The following is a 26,424-nucleotide window of genomic DNA, read 5'->3' as shown; positions in this document are numbered from 1 at the left end:
CTAACCACCACCCTCACCCAGAGCCCACCCGCTGACCCCACTGACCCCGAAACCGCTGCCCACAACCTCAGACAGTGGATCAACAACGGCGCCAACACCCTCGCCCCGATCAAGAAACCCTCCAACAGTCACTCCCAAAAGAAAGCCAGCTGGTTCACTGAATACCCCCGGGCCTCCAAGCAAACCTGCCAAAAGCTGGAGAAGAACTGGCGCTGTGAACGAACACCGGACAGCCACACAGACCACAAGAACGCCACCCGCAGACACCATCACCTCATCAGATCCACCAAAAGGGCCTCCTTAAAAGACCGCCTAGAGAACAACGCGCACAACAGCAAAGGAACTCTCCAACACCAACGTCGTCCCACCCTCGCAAGACCTCTGCGACTCTCTGGCCACCTTCTTCCACCGCAAGATCGCAGACATCCATGACAGCTTCAACACCACGACTGCCTTGACAACCACGGGGACCTCCGCCCCCACGACCAACATCAGCACCAATCACCTGCTCTCTTGGACCAACATCAACGATGACAACACCATCAAGATCATGAACACCATCCACTCCAGATCTCCGTCAGACCCATGCCCACACCACATCTTTAACAAAGCCAGCAAAGCCATCGCACTCCATCTCCGGAAAGTCATCAACACCTCCTTCGAGATAGCAACCTTCCCGGAGAGCTGGAAGCACGGCAAGATCAATGCCTTACTCAAGAAACCCAAGGCAGACCCCAAGGACCTCAAGAACTTCTGGCCCATCTCCCTGTTCCCGTTCCTGGCACAGGTCATCGAGAAGACCGTCAACGAACAACTGACCCGCTACCTCGAGGAGAACAACACCCTGGACCCTTCCCAGTCTGGGTTCCACAGCAACCACAGCACCGGACTGCCTACATTGCTGCCACCGATGACCTCAAGTCCCTGCTGGACAATGGAGAAACGGCGGCCCTAATCATCCTGGACCTGTCAGCCACCTCCGACATGGTCTGCCACTACACACTACGAACACGCATCCACAATGCCGTGTTCCAAGAGAAGGTCCTGGATTGGACCACCTCCTTCCTCTCCGGCAGAACACAGAGCATCCACCTTCTTCCCTTCCCCCCTTCCACTCCGAAGCCACTGAGATAATCTGCGGCTTACCCCAGGGCTCATCTCTCAGCCCAACTCTGTTCAACATCTACATGGCACCGCTCACCCAGATCGCCCGTCGGCATGACCTCAACATCATCTCAAACGCCGATGACACCCAGATGGTCATCTACCTCACCAAGGACCCCCACACCACCAAAACCAACCTTCATGAAGGAATGAAGGCCGTCCCTGAATGGATGAGGAACAGCCGACTGAAGCTGACCTCGGACAAGATGGATGTCCCGATCCTCGGATCCACCGCTTCGGCCTGGATGACACCTGTTGGCCGAACGCACTGGGAACCGCTTCAACACCCACCCACCACTAACGCAACCTAGGGGTCATCCTCAACTCCACCCTCTCCATGACTAAACAGGTCAATGCCGTCTCCTCCTCCTGCTTCAACACTCTCTGCATGTTTTAATCTCCTCTCACTCTTACAAGGAAGGAATAAGCACTCAGGGTATAGTTTGGAAGTATTTAATCTGCAAAGGACATGATCCACGAGTTTCGTCTCGTCCGAGCATTGATATTGGTACACAACATCATTGCAGCATTCTTATTTAAATGTACAAATGCCTCCAGTTGCCAAAATTAACAAAGGACTACAGATTACTTTAATCCAAAAAGCTGGTGGCAATATTGGCCTGGTCAATAAGTGAAAATTAAGGAATTGATACAATAAAGAAAAGAAAACTTGTGTTAATATGCACACAATGCATATTGCTGGGTTCAAACTGGAATGGCATGGTGAGCAAAAAAACTACGGATTTAGGCCCAGATCACTGTACTAGGGTGAATGTATGACATTGTTCTGCATTCTGTCCATCAACTGATGTTTTTGCATTTGTCACCCCGAATAGGACGGGTATGCTCTGATGTGAGTCGCATGCTCTCCATGCCACTGAAATCAAGCTATCCTTGCTGATGAGGGCTGAAAGCCTGAAACCAGTCCTAGGATGCTTGTTTCCAGTCCAAGGTGGACCTGGCTTGGCAGTTCGGGCTGGAGTGTTCCCATGGGGCAAAGGGTCTAGACTGATTTGCATATGGCTTGGTTCAAACTGGAATGGCATGGTGAGCAAAAAAAGTTGGATTTAGGCCCATATCTCTGTACTGGGGTGAATGTATGACATTGTTCTGCACTCTGTTCATCAACTGTTGTGTTTGCATTTGTCACCCCGAGTGGGACGGGTATGCTGAAATGTGAGTCCCGTGCTCTCTATGCCACTGGAATCAAGCTATTCTGGCTGATGAGGGCTGAAATCTCACAACCGGTCCTAGGATGTTTGTTTCCAGTCCATGGAGGACCTAGATTGGTGGTTCGGGCTGGACTGTTCCCATGGGGCACATTGTCAAGACTGATTTGCATATGGCTGGGTTGAAACTGGAATGGCATGGTGAGCAAAAAAACAATGGATTTAGGCCCAGATCTCTGTACTGGGGTGAATGCATGACATTGTTCTGCATTCCGTTCATCAACTGTTGTTTTTGCATTTGTCACCCCGAGTGGGACGGGTATGCTGAAATGTAAGTCCTGTGCTCTCTATGCCACTGGAATCAAGCTATCCTGGTTGATGAGGGCTGAAAGCCCGAAACCCGTCCTAGGATGCTTGTTTCCAGTCCAGGGAGGACCTGGCTTGGCACTTTGTGCTGTACTGTTCCCATGGGGCTCAGGGTCAAGACTTATTTGCATATGGTTGGGTTCAGTATGGAATGGCATGGTGAGCAAAAAAACGATGGATTTAGGCCCAGATATCCGTACTGAGGTGAATGTATGACAATGTTCTGCATTCTGTCCATCAACTGTTGTTTTTGCATTTGTCACTCCGAGTGGTGCGTGTGTGATCAGACTTTGAGTCCCTTGTTCTCCATTCTACTGGAATCAAGATATCCTGGCTGATGAGGGCTAAAAGCCCGAAACCAGACCTAGGATGTTTGTTTCCAGTACCCGGGATGACCTGGCTTGGCAGTTCGGGCTGGACTGTTCCCATGAGGCACAGTGTCAAGACTGATTTGCATATGGCTGGGTTCAAACTAGAATGGCAAGGTGAGCAAAAAAACGATGGATTTAGGCCCACAGCTCTGTACTGGTGTGAATGAATGACATTGTTCTGCATTCTTTCCATCAACTGTTGTTTTTGCATTTGTCACTCGAGTGGGACATGTATGCTCAGACGTGAGTCCTGTGCTCTCCATGCCATTGAAATCAAGCTATCCTTACTGATGAGGGTTGAAAGCCATAAACTGGTCCTAGGATACTTGTTTCCAGGACGCCGTAATACCTGTGAGACTCCTGAACTTTGGAATCCTGCTGGGACCCCGTCAGAGTTGCTGCCTGTTGCCCTTTGTACTGCTGGGGGAGTGTTCTTATACCAAGGGTGATTCGACCTGCCAAACGCGCCTCAATCCATCCGCGGACCGCGTGCTGCCTGACCACAACATCCAGCGGGCAGCGCGGTCTTGCGTGAGGTGTTAGGCAGAAGCCCCGCCCCCCAAGGACCTTTAAAACCAGACCGGGCCAACGCGCCGCGGGACGACGTAATACCTGTGAGACTCGTGAACTTTGGAATCCCGCTGGGACCCCGTCAGAGTTGCTGCCTGTTTCCCTTTGTACTGCTGGGGGAGTGTTCTTCTACCAAGGGTGATTTGACCTGCCAAACGCGCATCAACCCATCCGCGGATGGCGTGCTGCCTGACCATAATATCCAGCGGGCAGCGCGGTCTCGCGTGAAGTGCTACGCAGAAGCCCCGCCTCCCAGGGACCTTTAAAACCAGACCGGGCCAACGTGCCACGGGACGCGCGCGGGCTCACCCAGGCAAATCCGGGGCCAAGGGCAGGCTCGTCCTTTCCTGTCAGTGGCCGGAGGAGGCTGGGCTGGGCCCAGTCTCTTGGCCCTGTGTCCTTTTAGTAAAGGCATTCAAATCTGGACCTGTATTCCCCCGTGAATAACAGCTAGGTCTAAGTCCCCTCTGCTACGACCGTCTAGATAGTTTCCAACGTGGAAAATGGGAAAAGGAAACTACCCAGCCCTAAGGGAAACAGACCAATGACTGAAAAACAGCAAACCTTTATGAGTTATCTAACAGGAGCGGTGGATGTTCTGGATAAAAAGATTCACTCAGTGGAGGAATCTATTGCAGGCTCCTCCTCTGGTACGAGCCAGCCACCACTCCTGAGCGACGACTCAATTAAATCAAATCCAGGGGAGGAAAAAATCACCTGAGTAAATGGATGTATTCAAGCATCTATTGATGACATTCAGTCAATTGACAGTGAGTCACCAATTCAACCCCCCCAGAAAAAGCAGCGAAAACCTAGACAAAGAGGCCCCGGTATACGTAACTCTCATAAAGAATCTGAATTAGTCATGGTCCACTCGGCCCAAGACAAATCCAGAAATCAATCAAACGCACTACTTAAAAGGAAACATGTCGAACCTTCTAATCAACAAGCTAAACAAAAACCAACTAGACAGGATAATATAACTAGTCAGTCATATTTAGACACTCAGAAGCAAACAGCATTAGTGGAAAGACTTGACTCGTATTTAAGAGTCAGGCTGGACCAACTGACTACTAGTGGCTAGTATAGAAACCCTTCTACTGACTAATCTCAATTCCTCAAATTTAGCTACAATTGGTGATACGTGCTTAAACACAGCTACAAACATCCAACCGACAAATCTAAACGCACCAAAAAATGTTAGGCGTGAGACTAGAAAAACAGTCCCAGCAGTTCCCGTAACCATTTCCCTAGCTAACAGGGCACAAATCCATCTAAATCATTCTGGAAAAACGGCAACATATACCCCATCAAGACACATTAATAAACATTTGAACCCGCTTCTACAGGGAAGCGTATCACAAATGCCTTCGCCCCCGTAGGAGCATAGTCAAGACCATAGTACAGTTCCTTTTTCCGTGGAACAAAGGCCCGTAGATTCACACTTACATCTGCCACCAGATGCTACCCCCTATGTGGTAATACTTGGAAATGTCCCATCTAACCATCTTCCCAGAGAAATAATCTTGGATAGCTTTAAAGAACAAGTCATTACATTGGCTAAGCAATAGGACAGGGCTTTATAGCCAACTATCTGATGAATTTAAGATGATCAGACAAGTGCAATGGGTAGGGGCCAGGGAGAAGGATTTGAATGGGGACTGTATAGTTATTACATTTAGAACACCACGCCTACTAGTATGGAGATCCTAAATATTGAGGGTACCAGCATTTCAACCATGGTCGGGATAACCATACTCCCACTATGCTATTTCTACCCCCCCGAAAAACAAGATCTATGATCACAGGCTCCTGCAAAAGCCCCACAACCCATCCTGGTCACTGCAAATAGTTCCCACCCATAACAGATTTAGTGCACTGTCCGCTCTAGATGATAACGAATGACTGACCATACCATTAGGGGACAAATTACGAGAGAGCCAAAGCACCACCCCAATAGAACCAACAATAGAAGGGAATGATGATTCTCAAGTTTCACTTGTTCAGTCCTGTCTCATTGTATCAGACATAACCAATGTAATATCTGTAGCTGATTTGGGACAGATTCATAAGCACATAGAAGTAGAAGAGCCCATCCTAGGTTTAGAATCACAGATGGAACATTCCCCACAGAATACCAACTCAAAACCTAACATAAGTATTAACTCTTTAACGATAGACATTATTTTTTGGAACGTGGCAGGGCTACAAACTAAAATTACAGACAATAATTGGAGAGCAGTAGTAACAACATACAATATTATAGCCCTACAGGAAACATGGCTTCGTACACCATTCCATCTTCTGGGGTACAAAACCTTTTTTTCAGAAGCAGTTCCTTCACCCTCAGGTAGATTAAAAGGAGGCCTCATATTGTACATATCAAATGTTCTTCCATTCGATAAAATTGAAGTCTTGAGATTAGAACCTAAATATCAGGCACTTATGATAACCTGTAATAAGATGTTTATCTACATAGTGATTAATTTGTATAATAATTTGGACACAGTCGATTTAATTGCTGTTTTAAATAATATTTCTTAACTTTTTCAAAATCTGCGTACAAGGTACACTAATAAGTCTGTAACGCTAATATGGGGCGGTGATTTTAATTTGTATTTGTTTAAAAATAGCAGTCCTAATAATTCTGGCATACAAGATGAGCATGGGAACAACCAAATGCATTTTGTACATACGGCCATGGGAGGCCGCATGAATGAAATAATGACCGTCGCAGATCTGAGATTTGTGAACGAGCTGGTTAGCCCCCCAGTCCCTTTATCAAGTACCTTTAACGGGCGAGGTGCAAACAGTATAATTGACTATATACTAGTTTCCAGTTCTAGTTGAAACAACTCCAAATGCACTTAGTGACCATTTTCCTAATAGTGTCCAAATAAGTATTCCCTCTCCCATGATAGAGAAAGTTTATTGGAGCCTCTTGGACCAGCAATCCCTTATTTTAGATAGGCCTAACGGCTTTACCCTAAAATGGGGCTAGGTAGACCGAGAACTAGTATTGGGCAATGTATTAAAGAAAGCCCTGCCTGCTTTGTACTCATGCCTAGACCTGAATGCCAGCCCTGAACAAGTACTTTGTAGCTATGAGGCCATCACTAGAATAATTAGAGAAGAGTTATCTTTTGACAAGAAATCAAAAAGGCCCATCACGAGGGGGGTGGTTTAATACTGAATGCACCAAAGCATATACTAGATTAAAGGTAGCATTAAACAAGGAAATTAGGGACAGACATGAGGTTGCCGAGTTAAGGAAGGCTTATAACCTAGCGCAAAAGAAGCGCAAAACCCAGGTTAAAGATTCCCTATGGAAGCAACTACATCAAAGCTGCTCCACGAAAGATTTATCACTTTTTGGAGAACAGTTAAAGCACCCTTCCTCTGCGTAGCGAGAAACCTTTCAAAACTCGAAGTAGCTGTAGATGCTGACGCCTGGGTCGATCACTTCTCAGCCATTTTTAGACAAGATGAAGAATTCATTTTGGGCTTGGTTGAGACCCTCAAGCAAACAATGTATCCCATACAGATAAACTTTGCCCACAAAGAAGTTATTACGGTCCTTAAAATGTCATAATTTGGCAAAGCCCCTGGTCCAGACGGGGTCCCAGTGGACCTTTTTAAACAAAATTTAGATCTATGGTCCCCTATCTTGACGAGAGTTCTGGAAGCAACTACCAGGGCCGGTCTTGTCGAGTCCTGGTCCACGTCAATTTTGGTGCCAATTTTTTAAAAATGTGACCGCAGCAGCCCGACCTGCTATCGACCCCTCTCGCTTCTGGATTCTCTCGGCAAGGTTGCCGGTCGTATTTTATTAGACCGCCTCCAAAGCTGGGCCGTAGAAAACAACATAGTATCAGATTTACAATACGGCTTTCGAGAAGGGCTGGGTACAGTTGACCAAGTCTTAAATATGTCCATGTTAATGGAGAAATATGTCTCAGCAAAGGGAGGGTCACTGTATATTATGTCTACGTTGACTTGACAGCAGCGTTCGACTGTGTAAGTCACTCTAAACTCTGGGCAAAAATTTTGGATGTGGCAGTCGAACCTTCGCTAGTAAATTTTTAGCGAGAACTCTATTCAAATGCATCAGCGAGGGTGAGGTATGGGATTGATGGAGACCTTACCAAGCCCTTAAAGATAGAGAGGGGGGTCAGACAGGGGTGCCTTCTGGCCCCCTTCCTGTTCACCCTATACACCAATGGGCTTGAATCAGAAATGGTTAAAGATAGTCAAGACCTGCCAGCAATTCGTAGTTGACCAATTCCGGCACTATTATATGCCGACGACGCCGTCATTCTGGCAAGAACCCGGTCCAACTTCAGCGCTCGGTAAACAGATACTGTAACTACATGACTTCCCTGAACTTAAAAGTAAACATAAAAAAGACTTTTACTATGTATGCGGGCCCGAGTCAAAATAGAAAAAACAAAGATATATTTGTTAATAACTCTACCTTAGAGACCACAACCTCTTATCCCTATTTAGGTATTGTGGTAGATAGTAAAATAAATTGGTCGAAAGCAATTCAGGCTAGGAAGTTATCCTTCCTTAGGGCCACATCAGCACAGACGGCGTTTGCACAAAAACTAGGAAAGAGACCTCCTGAGGAAATGTTAAAGATCTTTCAAGAAAAATGCGTCAGTGTCGCTAGTTATGGTTCCGGCATATGCGGGTTTTCAAATACAGATGACTTACAGAGAGTAGAGAATTCCTTCCTCCGTTATCTCCTCTCAGTCCCCAAAAGTACAACGACATATGGGTGTCACCTAGAATTAGGCCTGGATCTTATCTCGGACATTCTAAAGATCCAACCAATAATGATGTGGAGACGCATTTGGACCAACGAGCAGTGTTTACTAACTCGCGCCCTCATCGAGGACTGTATGGCACTAGATAACACCCACAAAATAAGATGGCTCGAGTACGTAAAATCTTTTTTTACTGACCTGGGTCTTCTGAGTTATTATACTCACCCAGGTTCGATCTCCAAAGTTTCAAGAAGGGAGCTAAAAAAGCTGTGTCTCCTCCATCTGGGAGATCTTCGACTGGTGCAAAAAGCGGGAAGAAGCTCAGTTCAACATCCCCTGGCTATTCAAACTACTTTCTCGCTACAACCATACTTAAAATATAATCTGAATCAATATGAAAAATTTCTACTTACACGATTCAGATTGGATAATTATTTCCGGTTGATCTCGTTCCCTAAACAGAATGACTGGTCGAGGACTCTGCCATCTTGCCCCTGTGATTCTAATTCCAGTCAAAATACAATGCACACTGTATTGTTTTGTAAGTTATATGTAATACCACGCAGACGTTGGATAATTCCAATACTGAGAATAATGGGGTTTCGGACTTGTCGTCCAGCCTTTTTGGCCCTGCAAATGTTGGAAAATGAACTGTACGCCAAATTTATTGTTTGCTTTTTAAAATTTTGTGTTAATCACCGTCCCTATCTTAACTCCGACTGACTGCAATTTTTTTTTTAACTCTGTGTCAATCATATGAACTTTTTTAAACACTTTTAACAAGGAATTATGTTTTTTACTGTGCTTTTATGGTTTTCTATGAAAATCGAATAAAGAAGGTTTTGATTTGATTTACTTGTTTCCAGTCCAGGAAGGAACTGGCGAGGCAGTTCGGGCTCGACTGTTCCCATGGGGCACAGGGTCAAGACTGGTTTACATGTGGCTAGTTTCAAACTGGAATGGCATGGTGAGCAAAAAAACAATCGATTTAGACCCAGATCTCTGTACTGGGTTAATGTATGACATTGTACTGCTTTCTGTCCATCAACTGTTGCACAATGTCATTTCAGCATATCTTGCCCCATGACTGCCATACCTGTATGTTCGCCAACGTGACTTATTCATAGTAAACATACTTAGGATTGCAAACATCAACATCAACAATGGACTACACATTACTATCGGCCATATTAATCTGGGCACGTTGCTTATTATAATGGTTCTTACACGAAGGTAAAGAAGATAGGGGCGTGTTAATATACACATACTATCCCTAAATAAAGTTCTAGCGATTATAGTTCCATTCCATTCACAGCTCATTTGACATGTCATGAGTGATGTCATCAGTGATGTAACTGACCAAGTCATGAATGATGTAATGTCTGAGGTCATTAGCAGTACCTGGGGGGCGTAAGTTATTGTTAGCTCAGGTAACTATAACTGCTGAATTTCAATGGTTGTTTATGAGTGTAATCTGAGTCTAAGTATACCGTTCCTGTAATCTTTGTTTTTTTCTGAAAATGTCTAGTTTTTGTTAATGTTAAGTAAGATGCATATCACATTGGATGGTGGGGAGTTGGAAGCAGGGCCTGGCATTGTGCTGCCCCCACCCAAGGTTGTCTGCTCCTGCCTTCCCCCTCCCAGCCATCCGTTGTCCAAGTCCATGTCCCTGATCCCTTATTACAGCCCTGTGTGGCTGTTGTTCTGCCACTTGCCTTCCCGCCTTCTCTGAACAGTTAGCTTGCTGCCCCATCCACCTCCTCCCTATCCTCTGTTGTCTGAATCCATGGACTAGCCTCTTCCCTCCTGCCATGCATGGCCTGATGTGCTGCCACTGCCCTCCATTTAGCAGGATGTACCAATCCACTCCTCCTGCCCTCTATTGCCCTATGCTATGCCCCATCATTGACCTCCTGCGTTGCCTCTGTGCTTAACTTGCCGCCCCTATTCTCCTTCCCCATGCCCTCCGATGTCTGTGTGCCTGCCCCAGCTCCATTCTTTTTGCCTACCATGTCAGATGACTGTAACCTGTCCCTGCCACCTCCACCCTGCCTGTCCACATTCCATGACCCTATCCCCTTCCTCATGTCCTCCATGGTCCATTTTACATGTGCATGCCCCTGCACCCTCCCTGCCAATACCTGTAGCCTTAATCAGGAAAACCACCAGTCTCAGGTACCACACACTCGTGGTCCACATATCCACGGCCGGGCCAGCCATATTAAATCCAGAAAAAGGGTTGCCCCCATACGGAAAAGACTCTCAGGTGGATTCAAATTCATTTAATGAGGGTGAAGCGAGCAAAGAAGCGTCAAGATGCCTAGAATCAGAGCCGGGTGTGTTTGGGGCTTCCACGCCCTTGTTCACATGCTAGGCAAAGAGTCAATAGTGAGAACTGCAGTCACATGTTTTTCTTGGGGCCTATTTTGAATGATGTGGATTTGGCAGCGGACTCAGATATGAGACAGTTTCAATTCAACCCACTGGGGTAAAAATTGCTTATTTTGAGAGCGATACCAAAACTCACTGGGGTATACTTATGCAGCACCACAAGCACCATGATGCTTCGTACTTTGCAGGAAGAAGCATTGTGGGCGGGACACTGGTTTGAAATGTATCAGGTGACTGCATCTTTTTGTTGTTTGACTCTTGCCAGGTGTGTGAACAAGGGCATGGGAGCCAGAAACATGTCAGGCCGCATTGGAACCGATTTCCTGCTCATGCTGTAATCACTGCATTCTTCAATAAAGGAGTTATAAGGTACCTGGGAGAGTGACTCCTTTGCGGGCATCCTTTCGTTTTTGATATATCCACATATATTTACATATATAGACAATCAGTGCATCAGGCCTACTAGTAGCGTTTAATTTACAGGCCTGGGCACATACAGTGGACTTTACTAGGGTCTTCTAGCTAAATTAAATATGCCAATTGTGCATAAACCAATCTTACCATGTTTAGAGGAGTGAGCACATGTACCTCAGCACTGGTTAGCAGTGGCTCAGTGCCCAGAGTCTTCGCCAATGAAAACAGTATATCAAAAACTGAAGCAAAACAGGCAGAATGTTTTGGGGAAAATCGCCCTAAGGCTGACAGTTCGAGCACACCTAGCATGGCAAAAATGAAAGTCTTTAGCAGTTTTAAAAACAATTTTTAGGGAATTTAGAAAAAAGGTATATGACCAGCAAGGGGATCATTTACATTAAGGTTTAAATATTTATAAATATCTCTAATGCCCCAAAATGTGACATATACAGAGTCAATAAAAAAAATAGTAATAAAACCCAAACTATCAATGTAGATTAATACAAATTCTTCAGCAAACAGATACAAACAGATGCACATAATGTAAGTATTTTACAAATAGGTTTTATCATGCAAAAAGTCATTAGCAGATGAACAATGGGTGCATGGTCAGAAACAATCATTCATTCATCATGTATTTACAAGATACATTTAAAATGATTTGCTGGCCATAGATCAATGTTTGACCAGTCCCCTCTTTATGTGGAATCAGTCCATTGTGTAGAGCTGATGATTCATGGATGTGGATTCCAGAATTCATTTACAAAGAATAAGTAGAACCATATTTGGCATTTCTGTCTCTATTGTCAGCAATATGTGAGAAAATCCTCAGGACAGTATTGTCTAAGGCAGATTTTTATTGATTTCTAATCAAATATTTTTGAGGGTTTTTTAAGTATATGTAATTATATATTTGTTTAAGATTTGTATATCAGCATTTAGAAGTTATAAGGTTATGGGTAAGCTCTGCGGAATCATTCAGGCACGAGCAAGGCAGCACCATTGCTTTATAACAGCATTATTGGATCTTGATGGGACTCCCATTGATCTAGGCTTGATTTGTTCCAGTCGTCACAGGAATAAAGCCCAGCCATAAAAGTGGGTCAGAATATCAATTAAACAAGTGGGGCAACTCTGGGTCATAGGACTTTTGTGGATTCCTACAGATGTTGTCAGTTTCCATCACAGAAATGTAATGATGATGTGTGATTTTAGGTACATTTTGAGGTTTGGAGGGCATTGTTGGTGGGAAAACTTCATGGGATCCACACAAGGCACACAGACTACCCTGGAATCCCCTAGAAGTTTACTTTTCAAAAATGTGTAGGTTTGATGGGCTTCTTTCAGTGGCTGCTGAGCACGTCCCCAAATACCAAAGCTACCCCTATAATTAATCTCTCCAAACAGTACGTTAGAGCCTTTTGTGTGGCAGTCTCTTGTCCCTTCCACTCAAATGGGGCACTGTTCCCATGTGTAGAACCTCAATGTGGTAGAAATCGTGGGACTCCCCCGTAGATTTCAGGTCTTCTGTCACAGAAATGTGAGGAAAATGTGAGTTTTAGTTTAAGTTTGAGGTTTGGAGGGGATTCTGGGTAAAAAACCCTAGTGAGAGCCACATAAAGTCCACCCTATCCTGAATTTCCATTAAAAAATGTTGAAGATTTTCTAGGTTTCCTGAGATGCCAGCAGAGTTGGAGACCACATTTCACAGCTGACCACCTTAAAAAAAAGGTTGGTTTTTTGAGAAAAATGTGATAGATCTACTATGTTGTGTTTTGGATCATTTTACTTGGTGGATACTAGACTTAACCACAGAAGTGAGGTAATAGTTTTTCTGGGAGACTTGGTAGATTCCTAGGAGGTAGAAAATGTGAGGCTCCCCAAGAAATCCACATATTTTCCTCATAAAGCCGTGAGGCAAATATGTGTTCAAATTTTGAGCTTTGCAAGGTCTTCTGGATAGCAAAACATGGGCATAGCCATGCTAGTCACCCCACCATGGATTCACTTGGATGTATACTTTTTTTTAAAATACAGTTTTGCTATGTTTCCGTAGGTGATGCTTGAGCTAGAGTTAAAAATCTACAGCCACCTACAGTGCAAAAGTAGGGTCGGTTTCAGTGGAAAAATGTAAAGTGTCCAAGCTGTGCAGTTGACCCTTTCTTGTCATGGGCACTGTGCATGCCCATATGAGTGAGATACTATTTTTATCAAGAGACTTGGGTGGAGAAGTGTGGCTCAATGGTTAGAGCAGGCAGACCTTGATGCAGAGCTCTGGCCAGGGACCAGGGTTCAATTCCCGCCTCGGGGGTCTCCGGCTCATTAATTCCCTGACTGGATATTCTCGCCTCAGTGCCTGTTCTGATCATGGGTCCCACGCTGCAACTCTGGGCAATAGCTTGCTTATTCTCCACAACTGCCCCAAAAGCGCTGGGATGCTTGGCTGCACCTGGGGGGTGCCCAGGAGTGGACATTTCCCAGGAAAGCCAGGAAGGGTTCCTAAGCGGTATACAGACAGCGCCGGGACACCTCCGGTGGAGGTAGCTGTGCGCTTTACAAATTCCGACATTTACATGCTGAGTGGTTGGAAATATGTTGCTCTCACAGATTCCATATATTTTCCGTACAGAAATGTGGGCAAACTATGTATTTTTAGTCAAAGTTTAAGGTTTGCAAGGGTTTCTGGGTAAGACAGGCTGGAGCAAACTACTCAAGTCACCCCACCCTGGATTTGCCCCGAGGTCTACCATGCAGGTTTTCTAAGTTCTCTCGGTGATGTCTGAGCTTGAACCCAAAATCCACAGCTACCCACTTTGCAAAAAAAGTAAAGATTCAGTTTTAGAAGAAACATGTGATGTGTCCAATTTGCGTTTTGGGCCCTTTCTGGTCAAGGCCACTATGCTTATTCACACAACTGAGGAGCCATTTATATTAGTAGACGTGTAGGAACACATAATATCAATAAATCAATCAATCACTGCATTTCTAAAGCACGCTACATACCCGTGAGGGTCTCCAGGTGCTGGGGGGAGGGGGGGCACTACTGATTGAAGAGCCAGGTCTTGAGAAGTCTTCTGAAGGCCAGCAGGTCCTGAGTCTGTCGTAGGCTGGTAGGGAGAGTATTCCAGGTCTTGGCAGCAAGGTAGGAGAAAGATCTTCCGCCGGCGGTGACTTTCCGGATACGAGGAACTGAGGCGAGGGCGAGGTTGGCTGAGCGGAGGCTTCGGGTGGGGGTGTGGAAGCTGAGTCGGTTGTTGAGGTATGTGGGTCCGGTTTTGTGTAGTGCTTTGTGTGCGTGGATGAGGAGTTTGAAGGTGATCCTGTTGTTGACGGGGAGCCAGTGGAGGCCTATCAGGTGGGGTGTGATGTGGCTGCATTGGGGGACGTCGAGGATCAGTCGTGCTGAGGCGTTCTGGATTCGAGGGCGTTTCTGTAGTCGAGTCTGCTGGTGACGAGGGCCTGGGTGACAGTTTTTCTCATGTCGAGGGGGATCCATTTGAAGATCCTGCGGAGCATTTGGAGGGTGTTGAAGCAGGATGCGGAGACGGCGTTGACTTGCCTGGTCATGGAGAGGGTGGAGTCGAGGATGACCCCCAGGTTGCGTGCGTGGTCTGTGGGTTCCTGGGCTGAGCCTAGCGTTGTGGGCCACCAAGAGTCGTCCCAGGCTGATGGGGTGGGTCCGAGAATGAGGACCTCCATCTTGTCTGAATTCAGCTTCAGTCTGCTGTCCTTCATCCAGTCGGCTATTCCTCTGTGGAGGTTGGCTTTGGTGGTGTGGGGGTCTTCGGTGAGGGATATGATCAGCTGGGTGTCGGCGGCGTAGGCGATGATGTTGAGGTTATGTTGTCGTGCGACGTGGGCGAGCGGCGCCATGTAGGTATTGAACAGCGTTGGGCTGAGGGAGGACCCCTGTGGGACGCCGCAGATGATCTCTGTGGTGTTTGAGCGGAATTGTGGGAGGCGGACGCTCTGGGTTCTGCCGGAGAGGAAGGATGTGGTCCAGGCCAGGGCCTTCTCTTGAATTCCGGTGTCATGGAGGTGTGCTGATAGGGTTCGGTGGCAAACTGTGTCAAAGGCTGCTGATAGGTCCAGGAGGATGAGGGCGGCTGTTTCTCCTTCGTCCATCAGGATCCTGATGTCGTCATTGGCGGTGATGAAGGCAGTCTCGGTTCTGTGGTTGCTACGAAACCCGGATTGGGAGGGGTCCAGGAAGTTGTTGTCTTCGAGGTAGTGGGTTAGCTGTTTGGTGACGATCTTCTCTGTCACTTTTGCCGGGAACGGGAGCAGGGAGATGGGCTGGAAGTTCTTGAGGTCCTTGGGGTCCGCGTTGGGCTTCTTCAGAAGGGCGTTGATCTCGGCGTGCTTCCAGCTTTCCGGAAAGATGGCTGTCTCGAAGGAACTGGTGTCGGTGTTGAAGCTGTCGTGGATGTCGGAGATCTTGCGGTGAAAGAAGGTGGCCAGGGAGTCGCACAGGTCTTGTGATGGTGGGATGTCGTTGGTGTTGGAGCTGGGGTTGGAGAGTTCTTTCACGATGTTGAAGAGCTCTTTGGTGTTGTGTGTGTTGTTATCTAGGTGGTCCTTGAAGGTGGTCCTCTTGGCGGTTCTGATGAGTTGGTGGTGTCTGCGGGTGGCGCTCTTGTGGGCTGTGTGGCTGTCTGGTGTTTGGTCGTGGAGCCATTTCTTCTCCAGCTTCCGACAAGTGCGCTTGGTGTGGTTGGTTGTGGAGGTCTTGAGAGGGGCGAGGGTGTTGGCGCAGTCGTTGATCCATTGTTTGAGGTTGGTCGCAGTGGTGTCTGGGTCGGTGGGGTCGGGGGGTGGTCTCAGGGTGAGGGTGGTAGTCAGTTGGTCCTTGGTGACCTTGCCCCAGCAGCGGCGTAGAAGCTGTTGGGTGCGGTGGTGTGTGGTGGGTTTCCTGAAGGTGAAGTGGACGCATCTGTGGTCAGTCCGGTGGGGTTCGGTGGTGTGGTTGAAGGAGACGTAGGGGCTTGGTGAAGATGGGGTCCAGCGTGTGTCTGGCGGCGTGGATGGGTGTCGTCACGAGCTGTTTGAGTCCGAGGTTGGTGAGGTTGTCGATCAGGGCGGTGGAGTTGTCGTCATTGTTGTTCTCGAGGTGGAAGTTCAGGTCCCCGAGGAAGATGTAGTCCATGGAGGCGAGGGCATGGGTGCTGACGAGGTCGGCGATGGTGTCGCTGAACTGTGGTCGTGGTCCGGGAGGTCTGTAGACGAGTTTTCCTCTGAGGGTGGTGTTGGGGTCGGTGTGGATCTGGAAGTGCATGTGCTCGGTGGTGGTGAGGGTGTCGTCGGTGTTGGTCGAGACTCTGAGGGTATCCTTGTGGATGATGGCGATTCCCCCTCCCACTCTGTTGGTGCGGTCTCTGCGGGAGATCTTGTAGCCCTGTGGGATGGCTATGGCGATGTCTGGTGCTGAGGTGGCATTCAGCTAGGTCTCCGTCAGGAAGGCGACGTCGGGGGCGGTGGAGTCTAGGAGGTCCCAGAGTTCGATGGCGTGCTTGCGAGCGGAGCGGGTGTTGAGGAGGATACATCGGAGGTGGTTGGGTTCTCTGGTTGGTGGTTTGCTGGGCTGGATGCTGGTGAATCTGCAGTTCCGGCAGGCAAAGGGTCCTTGGGTGTGCTTCGGGGTGGCCCGGTAGCAGGGGTGGCCTCCAAGAGGGGACGAGCGCAGACAGGCTTGCCTTTGGCGCACCTTTGGCACGCCAGTGGCGCGCTCGCTGCGTGCGTCCGCTGCTCTTCCGCTTGGTGACCTCCATAAGAGGCGAAGTGGGAGGTAGGAGCAGCTGGGAGGCAGGAGCGGGGTGGCCATTGGGCGAGGAACACAAGGCAAAAGGGGGTGGGGCCACAGGGGAGCAGCGGTGGGAAGCGGAGTGCGGGGGGGCCCGGAGGGCAATGGCGCGAAAAGGAGCACCTAGAGCAGACAATTAGAATAAGTACAAAAAATGAAAAAAGACAAAATTACAGGATGGGGAAAGGAGACAAGGTTAGACAAAGTGATAGTGGCAGTCACCAGGGGCGGCGAACCCTCGGTCAGGGGCAGCAGCGGGGAGACACAGGCACCCAGGAGAAGCCGTGCGGTTTGGGGAGTGACCCGAGGTCAGGTCGCACTCACTGCCACGCGGTGACCTCCATAAGAGGCCAAGTGGGAGGGAGGAGCAGCTGGGAGGCGGGAGCGAGGGGGCCAATGGGCGAGGGACACGAGGCAAAAGGGGGCAGGGCCGCAGGGGAGCAGCAGCGGGAAGCGAGGGACGGGGTGGCACGGAGGGCAATGGCGTGTAAAGGAGCACCTAGAGCAGAAAATTAGAATAAGTACAAAAAATGAAAAAAGACAAAATTACAGGATGGGGAAAGGAGACAAGGTTAGACACAGTGACAGTGGCAGTCACCAGGGGCGGCGAACCCTCGGCGAGCAGCAGCAGCGGGGAGACACGGGCATCCAGGAGGAGCCGTGCGGCGTGGGGAACGAGGTCAGGTCATACTAGTAGAATATTTGGTATTGCAATTAGATTTCTCTGCATTTCACTGAATCGCCTGCTAGTACAGGCTCCCACACATTCTGAGAATTACAAATAACCACTGCTCCTAAACTCTACTAAAGGTATCTATTTAAGAAATACATATTTGTCCATGATACCCAGTTTTCACTCTTTATATTTAACCATATGAATTGCTCTTTACTTGGTTATTTTACAACCTGCAAACCCTATATATCACTGCAACCAGAAGGATATATATTGCACTGAAATGGTATATTGCTTTTGTGAATCGGCAATCCTGACAAAGTTACAGATAGAAAAAGTGTCATTAATGGCTGTTTTTTCCTACTCATTTTCACTGTTGACAGTTAGTTTATTGAAGGGATGTACACAAATAACCCGTTGCTGAATTTAAAATGCAGTATACTTTTTAGAAATCTATAGATTTCTGGGATTACCCATGAATTTCAGAGCAGTTCCACCTCAAAATAGATGTAGGTTGTAAGCGCAAACATTTGGAAAAATGGGCTACTTCTTTGAAAAAAACGAACTGCTAAAAAAATAGTTTTTTTATTCATCTCTGGTTGTTACTGAAAGCTGGGATGATAGTAACTTTATACCAACAAAAAGAGAGATAGGGAGAGTTATGGAACACCCCTTTTATTACCCGGTTAAGTCTGTCTAACAAGAAAAAATGGTCCTATGATATTAATAAGACCACACAAAGGAGCAACGGAGACTGGCCTCACTTAGGTCAGTTAGGAAAGCCCTCACTCACCACCTGGTGGTGACATGCTTCATCATTGGGCCCCACTAAAGAGGCCGAGTGCCTCTTTAGTGTGCTTCAACGCCAGGTGTACTGCGGAGCAGGTTTTGTGAGTTCAGGCGTGCAGTGAAAATAAATTATATAGTAGTGAAAGAATTAAAAATGTCTTCAGTGTATCCAAAATATATTTATTGTTTGACCACTAGGTAAGTAAGTAAGTAAGTGTAGGAAAGTAGTTTAATTGAGTGGTTATTTCCAAAATTAATTATGTGTCAGTCAACATGTTTCTGCCTTCAAAACGGTGTAAATTACCAGGCATTCGTCAGGACTAAAAAAGTGCACTAAACCCTGGCGGTATGAGCACGCTAAGGCCCATCCTAACCTAGGGACGTGAATAGTGAAAAGAGTAAAAAAAGTGCAAAGAGGAAGAGGTTTCTCTTCCGGGTTACTCCAGGTTTAGGAGGCTTACCAAATTAGGTTTCTGCACTTATATGGTGTGTTCAAGGTACACCATGGGTCACGGGAGGGGGGTGGTAGCGTAATTGGCAGACCGCCCTCGATGCCAGGCACCCTCTGTATGCCTCAGGCACCCTCAAACCGGACCCCGACGGTCTTATTAATACCAAATGATAGTAACTTTAGCACATCAAACCTTTTGTTGATGCCATTTTTAAGAAAAATCCTAGACACTTTTATGCAATACACTTTGTTTCCTATTTTTCGTGGAAAACTCAAAATGTAGCTATATTTTCATTATTTTCTCAACCCCCTTCAGCAGAATCCACCTCTCATGTGTGCCTTTAGAATACTCAAGATGATGAAAAAATGGATCCAAATTTGGCATGGATACCAAAGCACAAACCGCCCAAAATATCCAGGAAAAAGCTGAAGCACTGAATTGGAGAGCTAACATTTTTTTTATCTCTGATTCTCTTCAATAGATTGCTAATTACTTTATTTTTCTTGTTCGCATCACAAATGCTATAGGTCCTATATGTGATGTAACACACGTTTATTTGGAATGCCTATGTAAAACGTATTGTGCCCCATCAGGCCTGTTTCGTGCTATATAAATCAGTAGAAATAAAAAAAATACACAAAACAAAGAAATAAAATTCGCACTTTTGCCAGACCAATAGGGGACCTATATTTTCCAGGGGCATTATTAATAGGGAAGCAGTATAACAGTGCTCGAGGGTCTATGCTACGTGAAATTCAATTCAAACTGGTCCTAGTGACCCTTAATGGTCTGACCTATTACACATGGAGATAACCTACTACAACCAGTATCAATGTCAGGCCAACTGCTTATAGGGAAAGGTTGTGAATGGAAGGTACAGAGGGAAATGAGTAGAGCAGCACAACTGCTTACAATGAAACGTGAAAAAACAAGTAAAGAAGAAATAAAAGAAATGAAAGAGACAGAAAAGATTAATATGTGATAGGCTAGTGATTGAGAGAAAAAAAGGAAACTCATCTCAGAGGGAAATAATGTCATCTACTTAACTTTTTATCCCAGCACCAGAGTTCTGTTGAGAAATATGTTGCATATTCACTGCAACAATACTTTAGAATGAGGATGCTGTAGTGTTGCTGATAATTTTCCTGACAAAAGAGGCAACTCCATCTACAAGAGAGCGGAGGAACCCATGACTGGGGTTCCAAAATCCTCCCATCCTCACCGGAGACCTAGGCTGAAAAGTAATAATAATAATATAATAATAATAATAATAATAATCCACATTTGTAAAGCATGAACAATCACCCGTAAGGGTCTCCAGGCACTGGGGGCCGTCGGGAAGATTAAGCGAGCTATTGCCCAGAGTCACATTGTGCTGGGCTAATCTGCCAATGGTGCCGCGGATCGAACCCCGATCCCCAGTGGCGCAAGGAAATGACACCCTTCATACTTTCCCACTACCTAGACGCTGCAGCTGCATCCCAAATGTGAGTCTGTAGAGCATTGACCCTAAGGTGGTAGATCTGGGGAGTTATCAGGGTCAAATCAGAGTCTAAGTCATTATGTGGGAAAGGTATGTGTTCTGAGTAAACCACAATATGTAACCTAATAATATTAATATAGCCTTATAGCCCGCCGTAGAGGGCTATACCGGCTATTAAAGGCCCTCTCCAGCGTTAAAGGCCCCGAGCCGAAGGCAAGGGCCTTTAACAAGGGTGAGGGACTTTAATAGCGGTATATCCCATCTACGAAGGGCTATAAGGCTATTAGAACATTCTGTCACTAGAGTACAGAATGTTCTAACAAAAAAAACAAAGCCTTTTGGGAGCGTGAGGGATTGGAATCCCCTCAGGTTCCCTGAAGCCTTTGTTCACAGCCAGAGCTGTGAACAAAGAAACATTGGAATGTTGGAGCTCCGGGCTTATACCAGCCATTACAAGCCCGGAGCACTCCATTGTTTTCAATGGAGCTCCCAACATTCCAATGTTCAAATGATGATTAAAACAGACATGTCCATTTATTTTCACTTGCTGATGAGGAAATACCATGTAACACATTATGGGTTTCTGTTCACTAAAGTACAAACGTTTTTTCTTTCTAAACAGGTGATGTTAAAGGAGACTCCCTGATTGCACTTTCCTATGGCCCCCACATATATTACACTCTCCCAGCCTGTGAGTATTTCAACAAGATCACCTTTGCTTGCTCAGATGATAAATCCATCCAGGAGGTACAGAAATGGCTGAAAAATGAACCTGATGCCTTGGACTCGAGTCGTATAATAAAGAAGATTTGTGAGCTTCAGGGCTGTGGGTAAGGATCAAACTTTTCTACATTATTTGCCTCTTTGACGTCTCATCTTATAACCCTTAGAAAGAATGTGTGGATGATAAAGTAAAGTTAACTCACCAAGGGGGAGTTTAAGAAGATGAAAGTGCTAATAGCACAGCACAGATAGAGGTTTGAAAAAAGGACAATCTTCTTTGCACTATACCTGGTCTTCCATGATACCCTGACTCCCTTACTCACAATTCTATGTTCTAGTAAATACTCCCAGGACTAGGAATCTGGTTGTACCAGATATAATAAAACTACTTAGGGACGTCTGACCTGTGACTTCATCGTTTTAATGCCAACAAGTGGCCACCAGTGACCTCAGAGGTCTCTAGATGCGCATTCTGATGGTCTCTGTGTTGTTTACTGACAAATTGGACTTTTTATCGCAGCGTTCCATTGGCTATTTGTGATTTCAAGTCTGTCGGATGCAGCTGGTCATTCGGTCAGTCTTGACGCATTGCTATTGTACTGGTTAATGCAACTGCAATGGGATGCCAATTCATAAGTCCACACTTTGACTGCTACCGCCCTCCGGTGAGACGGCGCATTGTAAAAAGGCCAAGTTAAGAGCAAGAGGTCAATTTATTAGGACAGGTTGCAGCTAAACAATATTGCAACATCAAACAAACCCACCTCACTAATGCAAAGTCCATATAGCCCTTCCCATCCTAAAACCTACCCTCCAATATGCACACACTCCCAACCAATGATCCCAGCATTCAACCCACCTCCCCTTTCCTTCCATTTACCGTATATTCACAACTGACCCGAGCATCACTCTGCTGGCCTCCTTCTGCAAAGGAAATCCAGCACGTCCCCAACCCATCCAAACTAGCATGTGGGCCCCCAGCTTGACTGTCACCCAGGAAATCCCTGCACAGGTGCTTTCCCTGTCCCCACCCCATAAACCAATGCTATTTGCCACATTGGTTGTCTCTAAAACAGACATTATAGGCTTTGTGACTGTCACATAAGTGTCAACCTTCACTCACCACCATTTTACTGCCAGCTTTTTTGCCAGTTTGTTGCATATCTCATTGTTCTCATCCAGATGAATTATCAACACATCTGAACAGGGTCTCATTCTTACAAACTCAAAAAGCCATGGAAGCAGTTGGCCCCATTCCATACTACCTTTTCCCCAATGTTCAATTTTAAATTCAGTTGGATCAAACCCAAATTAGCTCCACAAGGACGAATCTCCACCTGCTTTGTAGCCCATTTAACAGGTAAATGCCCCATGATCCATATGGAGAAGAATGCCATAACTGATCCAGCAGCACAACCTGGGACAAAAAGGGGGTATCTCTTTGTGCCTAATGTATCGCTGACAAAAGTCTGAAGCTTATCTCCCCAATCGCATAACCTCTTTCAGAGAGAAACTCAATTTGTTAGCTTCTGATGCAGTCCCAAATCTAACAAAGTGCATATCAAAATATTCTGACTTTTTACTCTCTTGCACCAAAATGTTCGCTACCTGCCATTTTGAAATCCTCTCAGGCACACACCGCACAAGGTTAAGATCAATGATGTTCCTTTCCATTCCACTTCACTTGGTTCCATCCCATTTGGCCTGCCAACCCCCAAAATCTCAGAAATTCTAAAAGCTCTAAAAAACACCCATAACATGCATACAGCCAGATGCATCAACAGATGGAATTGCGATTCCTAAATAGCGATTTTTAAGGAAGTGGTGTGGCTCACTGGTTAGACACGGCAGACCCGGAAGCAGAGGACGGCCCGGGACCAGGGTTCTATTACCGACGCGGCAGGGTCGTGGACCAGGGTCAGCGGACTCGATAATTCTCGCCTCTGTGCCTACTCTAACCAGGGGTCCCCCTCCACAACTCTGGGCATTAGCTTGCCTCATCTCCACAACGGCCCCCCACATACGCCGGGGATGCCTGGTTTCACCTTGGAGATACCCAGTAGGGACCATCTCACAGGGAAAGCCAGGACGGGTGCCCCAGCGGTCTACAGAGCAGAGATACTCCTTCGGGAGTTGATTCTAGCGCTTTAGAAACCCACAATCAATCAATCAATCAATCACAATCAATCGCTATTTAGGAATTGCAAAAGCCTATGCATGTAGGAATCGCTATAAAAATTGCGATTCCTACACTTTCCTTAATTGTGACTCGCAAATTGCAAATCACAATTAAGGAATACCTCCCCATTCATTCCTATAGGCCAGAGGCCCATAGGAATGAATGGGAAGACATTCTCAATTTGCGATTAACAATTAGCGAATCGCAAATTGAGAATGCAATTTCAAGGGTGCAGGGGTGTCCAAAGGACACCCTGTTGCACCCCTGAAATCTGCATATGGGTACATCTTGCACACACACACATGCCATAAGGGCATATGTGTGTGTAAAATGGAATTTAAAAATGCACTTTAGTGCATTTTTCAATGTTTTTGCAAATTACAATTAAGTTCAACTTCATGGTAATTTGCTACTCCTATTTGCGAAATCGCTATTTGTTTTAGTTTGATGCATTGCATTTAAAGAATCTCAATTTGGGATTCCTTAAATGCAATCGCAATTTAAGGTATCTCAATTTAGAGATTCCTTAATTGCGATTTTTGCATTTGGGATGATGCATCTCAATTGCAAAAATACCGGTCGCAAAGGGGCAGAGTTTGCGACCGTTTTTTAGGTTGATGCATCTGGCTGATAGTTTCATCAGCAAAATGTAAACACTGCTGAAACATACTGCTAATAAACCCCAGACCCACAACAATATCCTGGGTATCATAATAGGCTTTCTTTGACTACACCTTACCTGCTCTCTAAGGCAGCCCTGCAACATCTTCCTACCCATTTTCATTCATTGGGTTCATGACCCCAAAAGAATTTGCCATAAAAGGCAATAACTGTCAAATTGTCCCCTATTGTAGCTGCTAACATCCCCTTCTCAATGTTAAGCATAGTGACATAGGAACTTTTAGCACGCTTGTCTGGAGTCTGACTTAGCATTCTGTGCAAGTTAATTTTCTACCGGACCTACAATTGTTAGTCTCCCAAGTCACAAATAATACTGGTATCCTGGTCTTCACTGCTTCCACTCCGGGTGCCAAAACTATGAAATATATGCCACTGTGAACAAGATAATGTGCCTGCGATGTTATCATTCACAAATGCCACATGTGTAGCTCTAAATGCAATGTTTTGCATGAGGCAAACAAGAATAAAACATTGCAAGTTTTTCAAAAGATTCTTGTCATTTGCTTTCTAACCATTCAACAATGCTACAACTGTTTTTTATTGCCCACAATAAAAGTCACTTAGTATTTGACCCACAGACCAAGGGCCACCAATAGGGGGAAACAGTCTTAAAAATGCCACACTCCTTCTGTCTTTCAAACACTTCTGAGGTCACCTTTCAGAGCACCCATCCATACCCACAGCTGCAAAGGAAATCTGGGCTAGCCAAGTAAATTCAAAATCCAGTGACTGCATTGTCACACCATTGAAATTCCTCAAAAAGAACAACCAAAACTTCAAGATATGCTCTCACTGCAGAAGAAAACCTCATTCTGTAATACATTAGTATAATGCCTGATGTAAAAAAGCCTAGTCTCAGTGAAATGGATGTTCTTACCACTATTCATGCGAAGTTCAAATGACCCAGCAAATCTCCTACCTGTCATAATGCCAACTTCAGGGCAGCTATCTCTTCCTTCAGCATCAACATCATCTCCTGTATCTTAGCCAGCAGCAACCTGACTTCCATATTGACTGCATCCAGCTCTGTAAAAGGTTCCTACGCAATTAGTAGGACTGTGTATTAGATCAACAAAACTTCACAATCTAGTGACTGAGCCTACTCATATCATCAGTAAATATTAGCTTTGGCTAGCTCACGGCACTGCATCTAAAACCCTAAGCTTCCAGAGTTATAGTTTTTGTTGGTAACCTCAAACATGACCACTCCGATTCCCAAGAAATTTGATGAAAGAGATATTACCCTTTCATTTATCACTTTTGCATGCCCAAGGTGTCACAATGAAAAGATGTGCGAAAAAATGTGAAATCCATATTGAAAAGATCTAATACTTGTAAATAAAACATGAGCTGGGATTATTTAGAAGATGAAGCACTTCATTGTTAAATGCATTTTTGGAATGGTAAAAAATACTAAGAGTTCAAATGCTTCTAACGTTACTCCTATGTATCACCAACACCTCTACACTAGTGATATCAGACCAGGAGTGTGACCCACCACCAACTTCCTAACTCTGAGTGGGACTGAGCTGTGCTCTGGTCCAGTTCCTAGTGGCCGCCTGGGAGGAACACCCAGAGGCCTTGCAACTGAAAATACCTTGGGCCGCCTGGAGGTGCCCAAGACGGAGACAGCGTGGATGACACAAGGGCGCCCACCCAATGCTGAAGAGACTTGAAATCTTGAGGGCCTCCGTATCTGTTCCATGTGGCCCCACCATACACCCCCTTCCCACAGGTGACTGTCCTCTGGACTGATGGGGGATAGACTGCCTAAAATAATTTACCACATGGCTGTCTGAAGAAAGGTGGGGAGAGTGAGGTGGCATGGATATCCTTTGGTTCCTCTGGGATGTGGAGGAGCGTCTTTTTCTGTCTCTAGGGTCCTACAACTGAGCCTCCACCATCTCAGCTTGATACCACTGTACCACAAAGTCGGCTACTCTCCTTCTCCATCTGGCCAGTCCTATTGCATCTTCCTTGTGGCCTAAAAACCTGCTCTCCTGGTCTAGGCCTGACAAAGAACATGTTACTATGCTATGCTCTAAAGCCGCTAAAGACAATCCAGTCATGTCACTTTGGACCAAAGCTGTGCCGGCGGACCCAGCAGTGCCACACTCCCCCCAGGCACCAGAGACAGAGTCTTAATCCTCATCCCCAATCACACAAGGCTATATGGAGCGTTACCTGCAGGAGATTCGTTCAACATTAGCTCCCTCAAGGAATAGGTTAAATCATGCCTCCGGGATATCCGAAAGAAGTATCTGACACAGGAGAGCAAGGGGAAGATCTTGAACGTACTGTGGACGCATGATCAAAAGACCAAGAGATGCTGTGGCGGAGGAAAATGGCCTTAGAGGACACATTGAAGAGAAAAGGTACAAATCAAGCAGGAGGATTTGAAAAACAGGAGCTGTTGGAATAACATCCGCA

At 46.0% G+C, this 26,424-nt stretch overlaps 1 protein-coding gene across 1 annotated transcript in view; it reads left to right on the top strand.

The window, feature by feature from the left end:
- Positions 1-26,424, top strand: part of LOC144752066 (nicotinamide N-methyltransferase-like) — a 128,025-nt gene that overhangs the window by 30,514 nt on the left and 71,087 nt on the right. The window contains exon 2 of the mRNA XM_078640017.1: positions 21,034-21,241. Coding sequence (XP_078496143.1) covers positions 21,034-21,241 — 208 coding nt within the window. The remainder of the gene's footprint in view (positions 1-21,033; positions 21,242-26,424) is intronic.

This window comes from Lissotriton helveticus, chromosome 4_2 (genome assembly GCF_964261635.1).
Source record: "Lissotriton helveticus chromosome 4_2, aLisHel1.1, whole genome shotgun sequence".
Lineage (NCBI taxonomy): Eukaryota > Metazoa > Chordata > Amphibia > Caudata > Salamandridae > Lissotriton > Lissotriton helveticus.
Note: the sequence above shows the minus strand (reverse complement) of the source record. Positions and strands in the feature narration are given on the sequence as shown.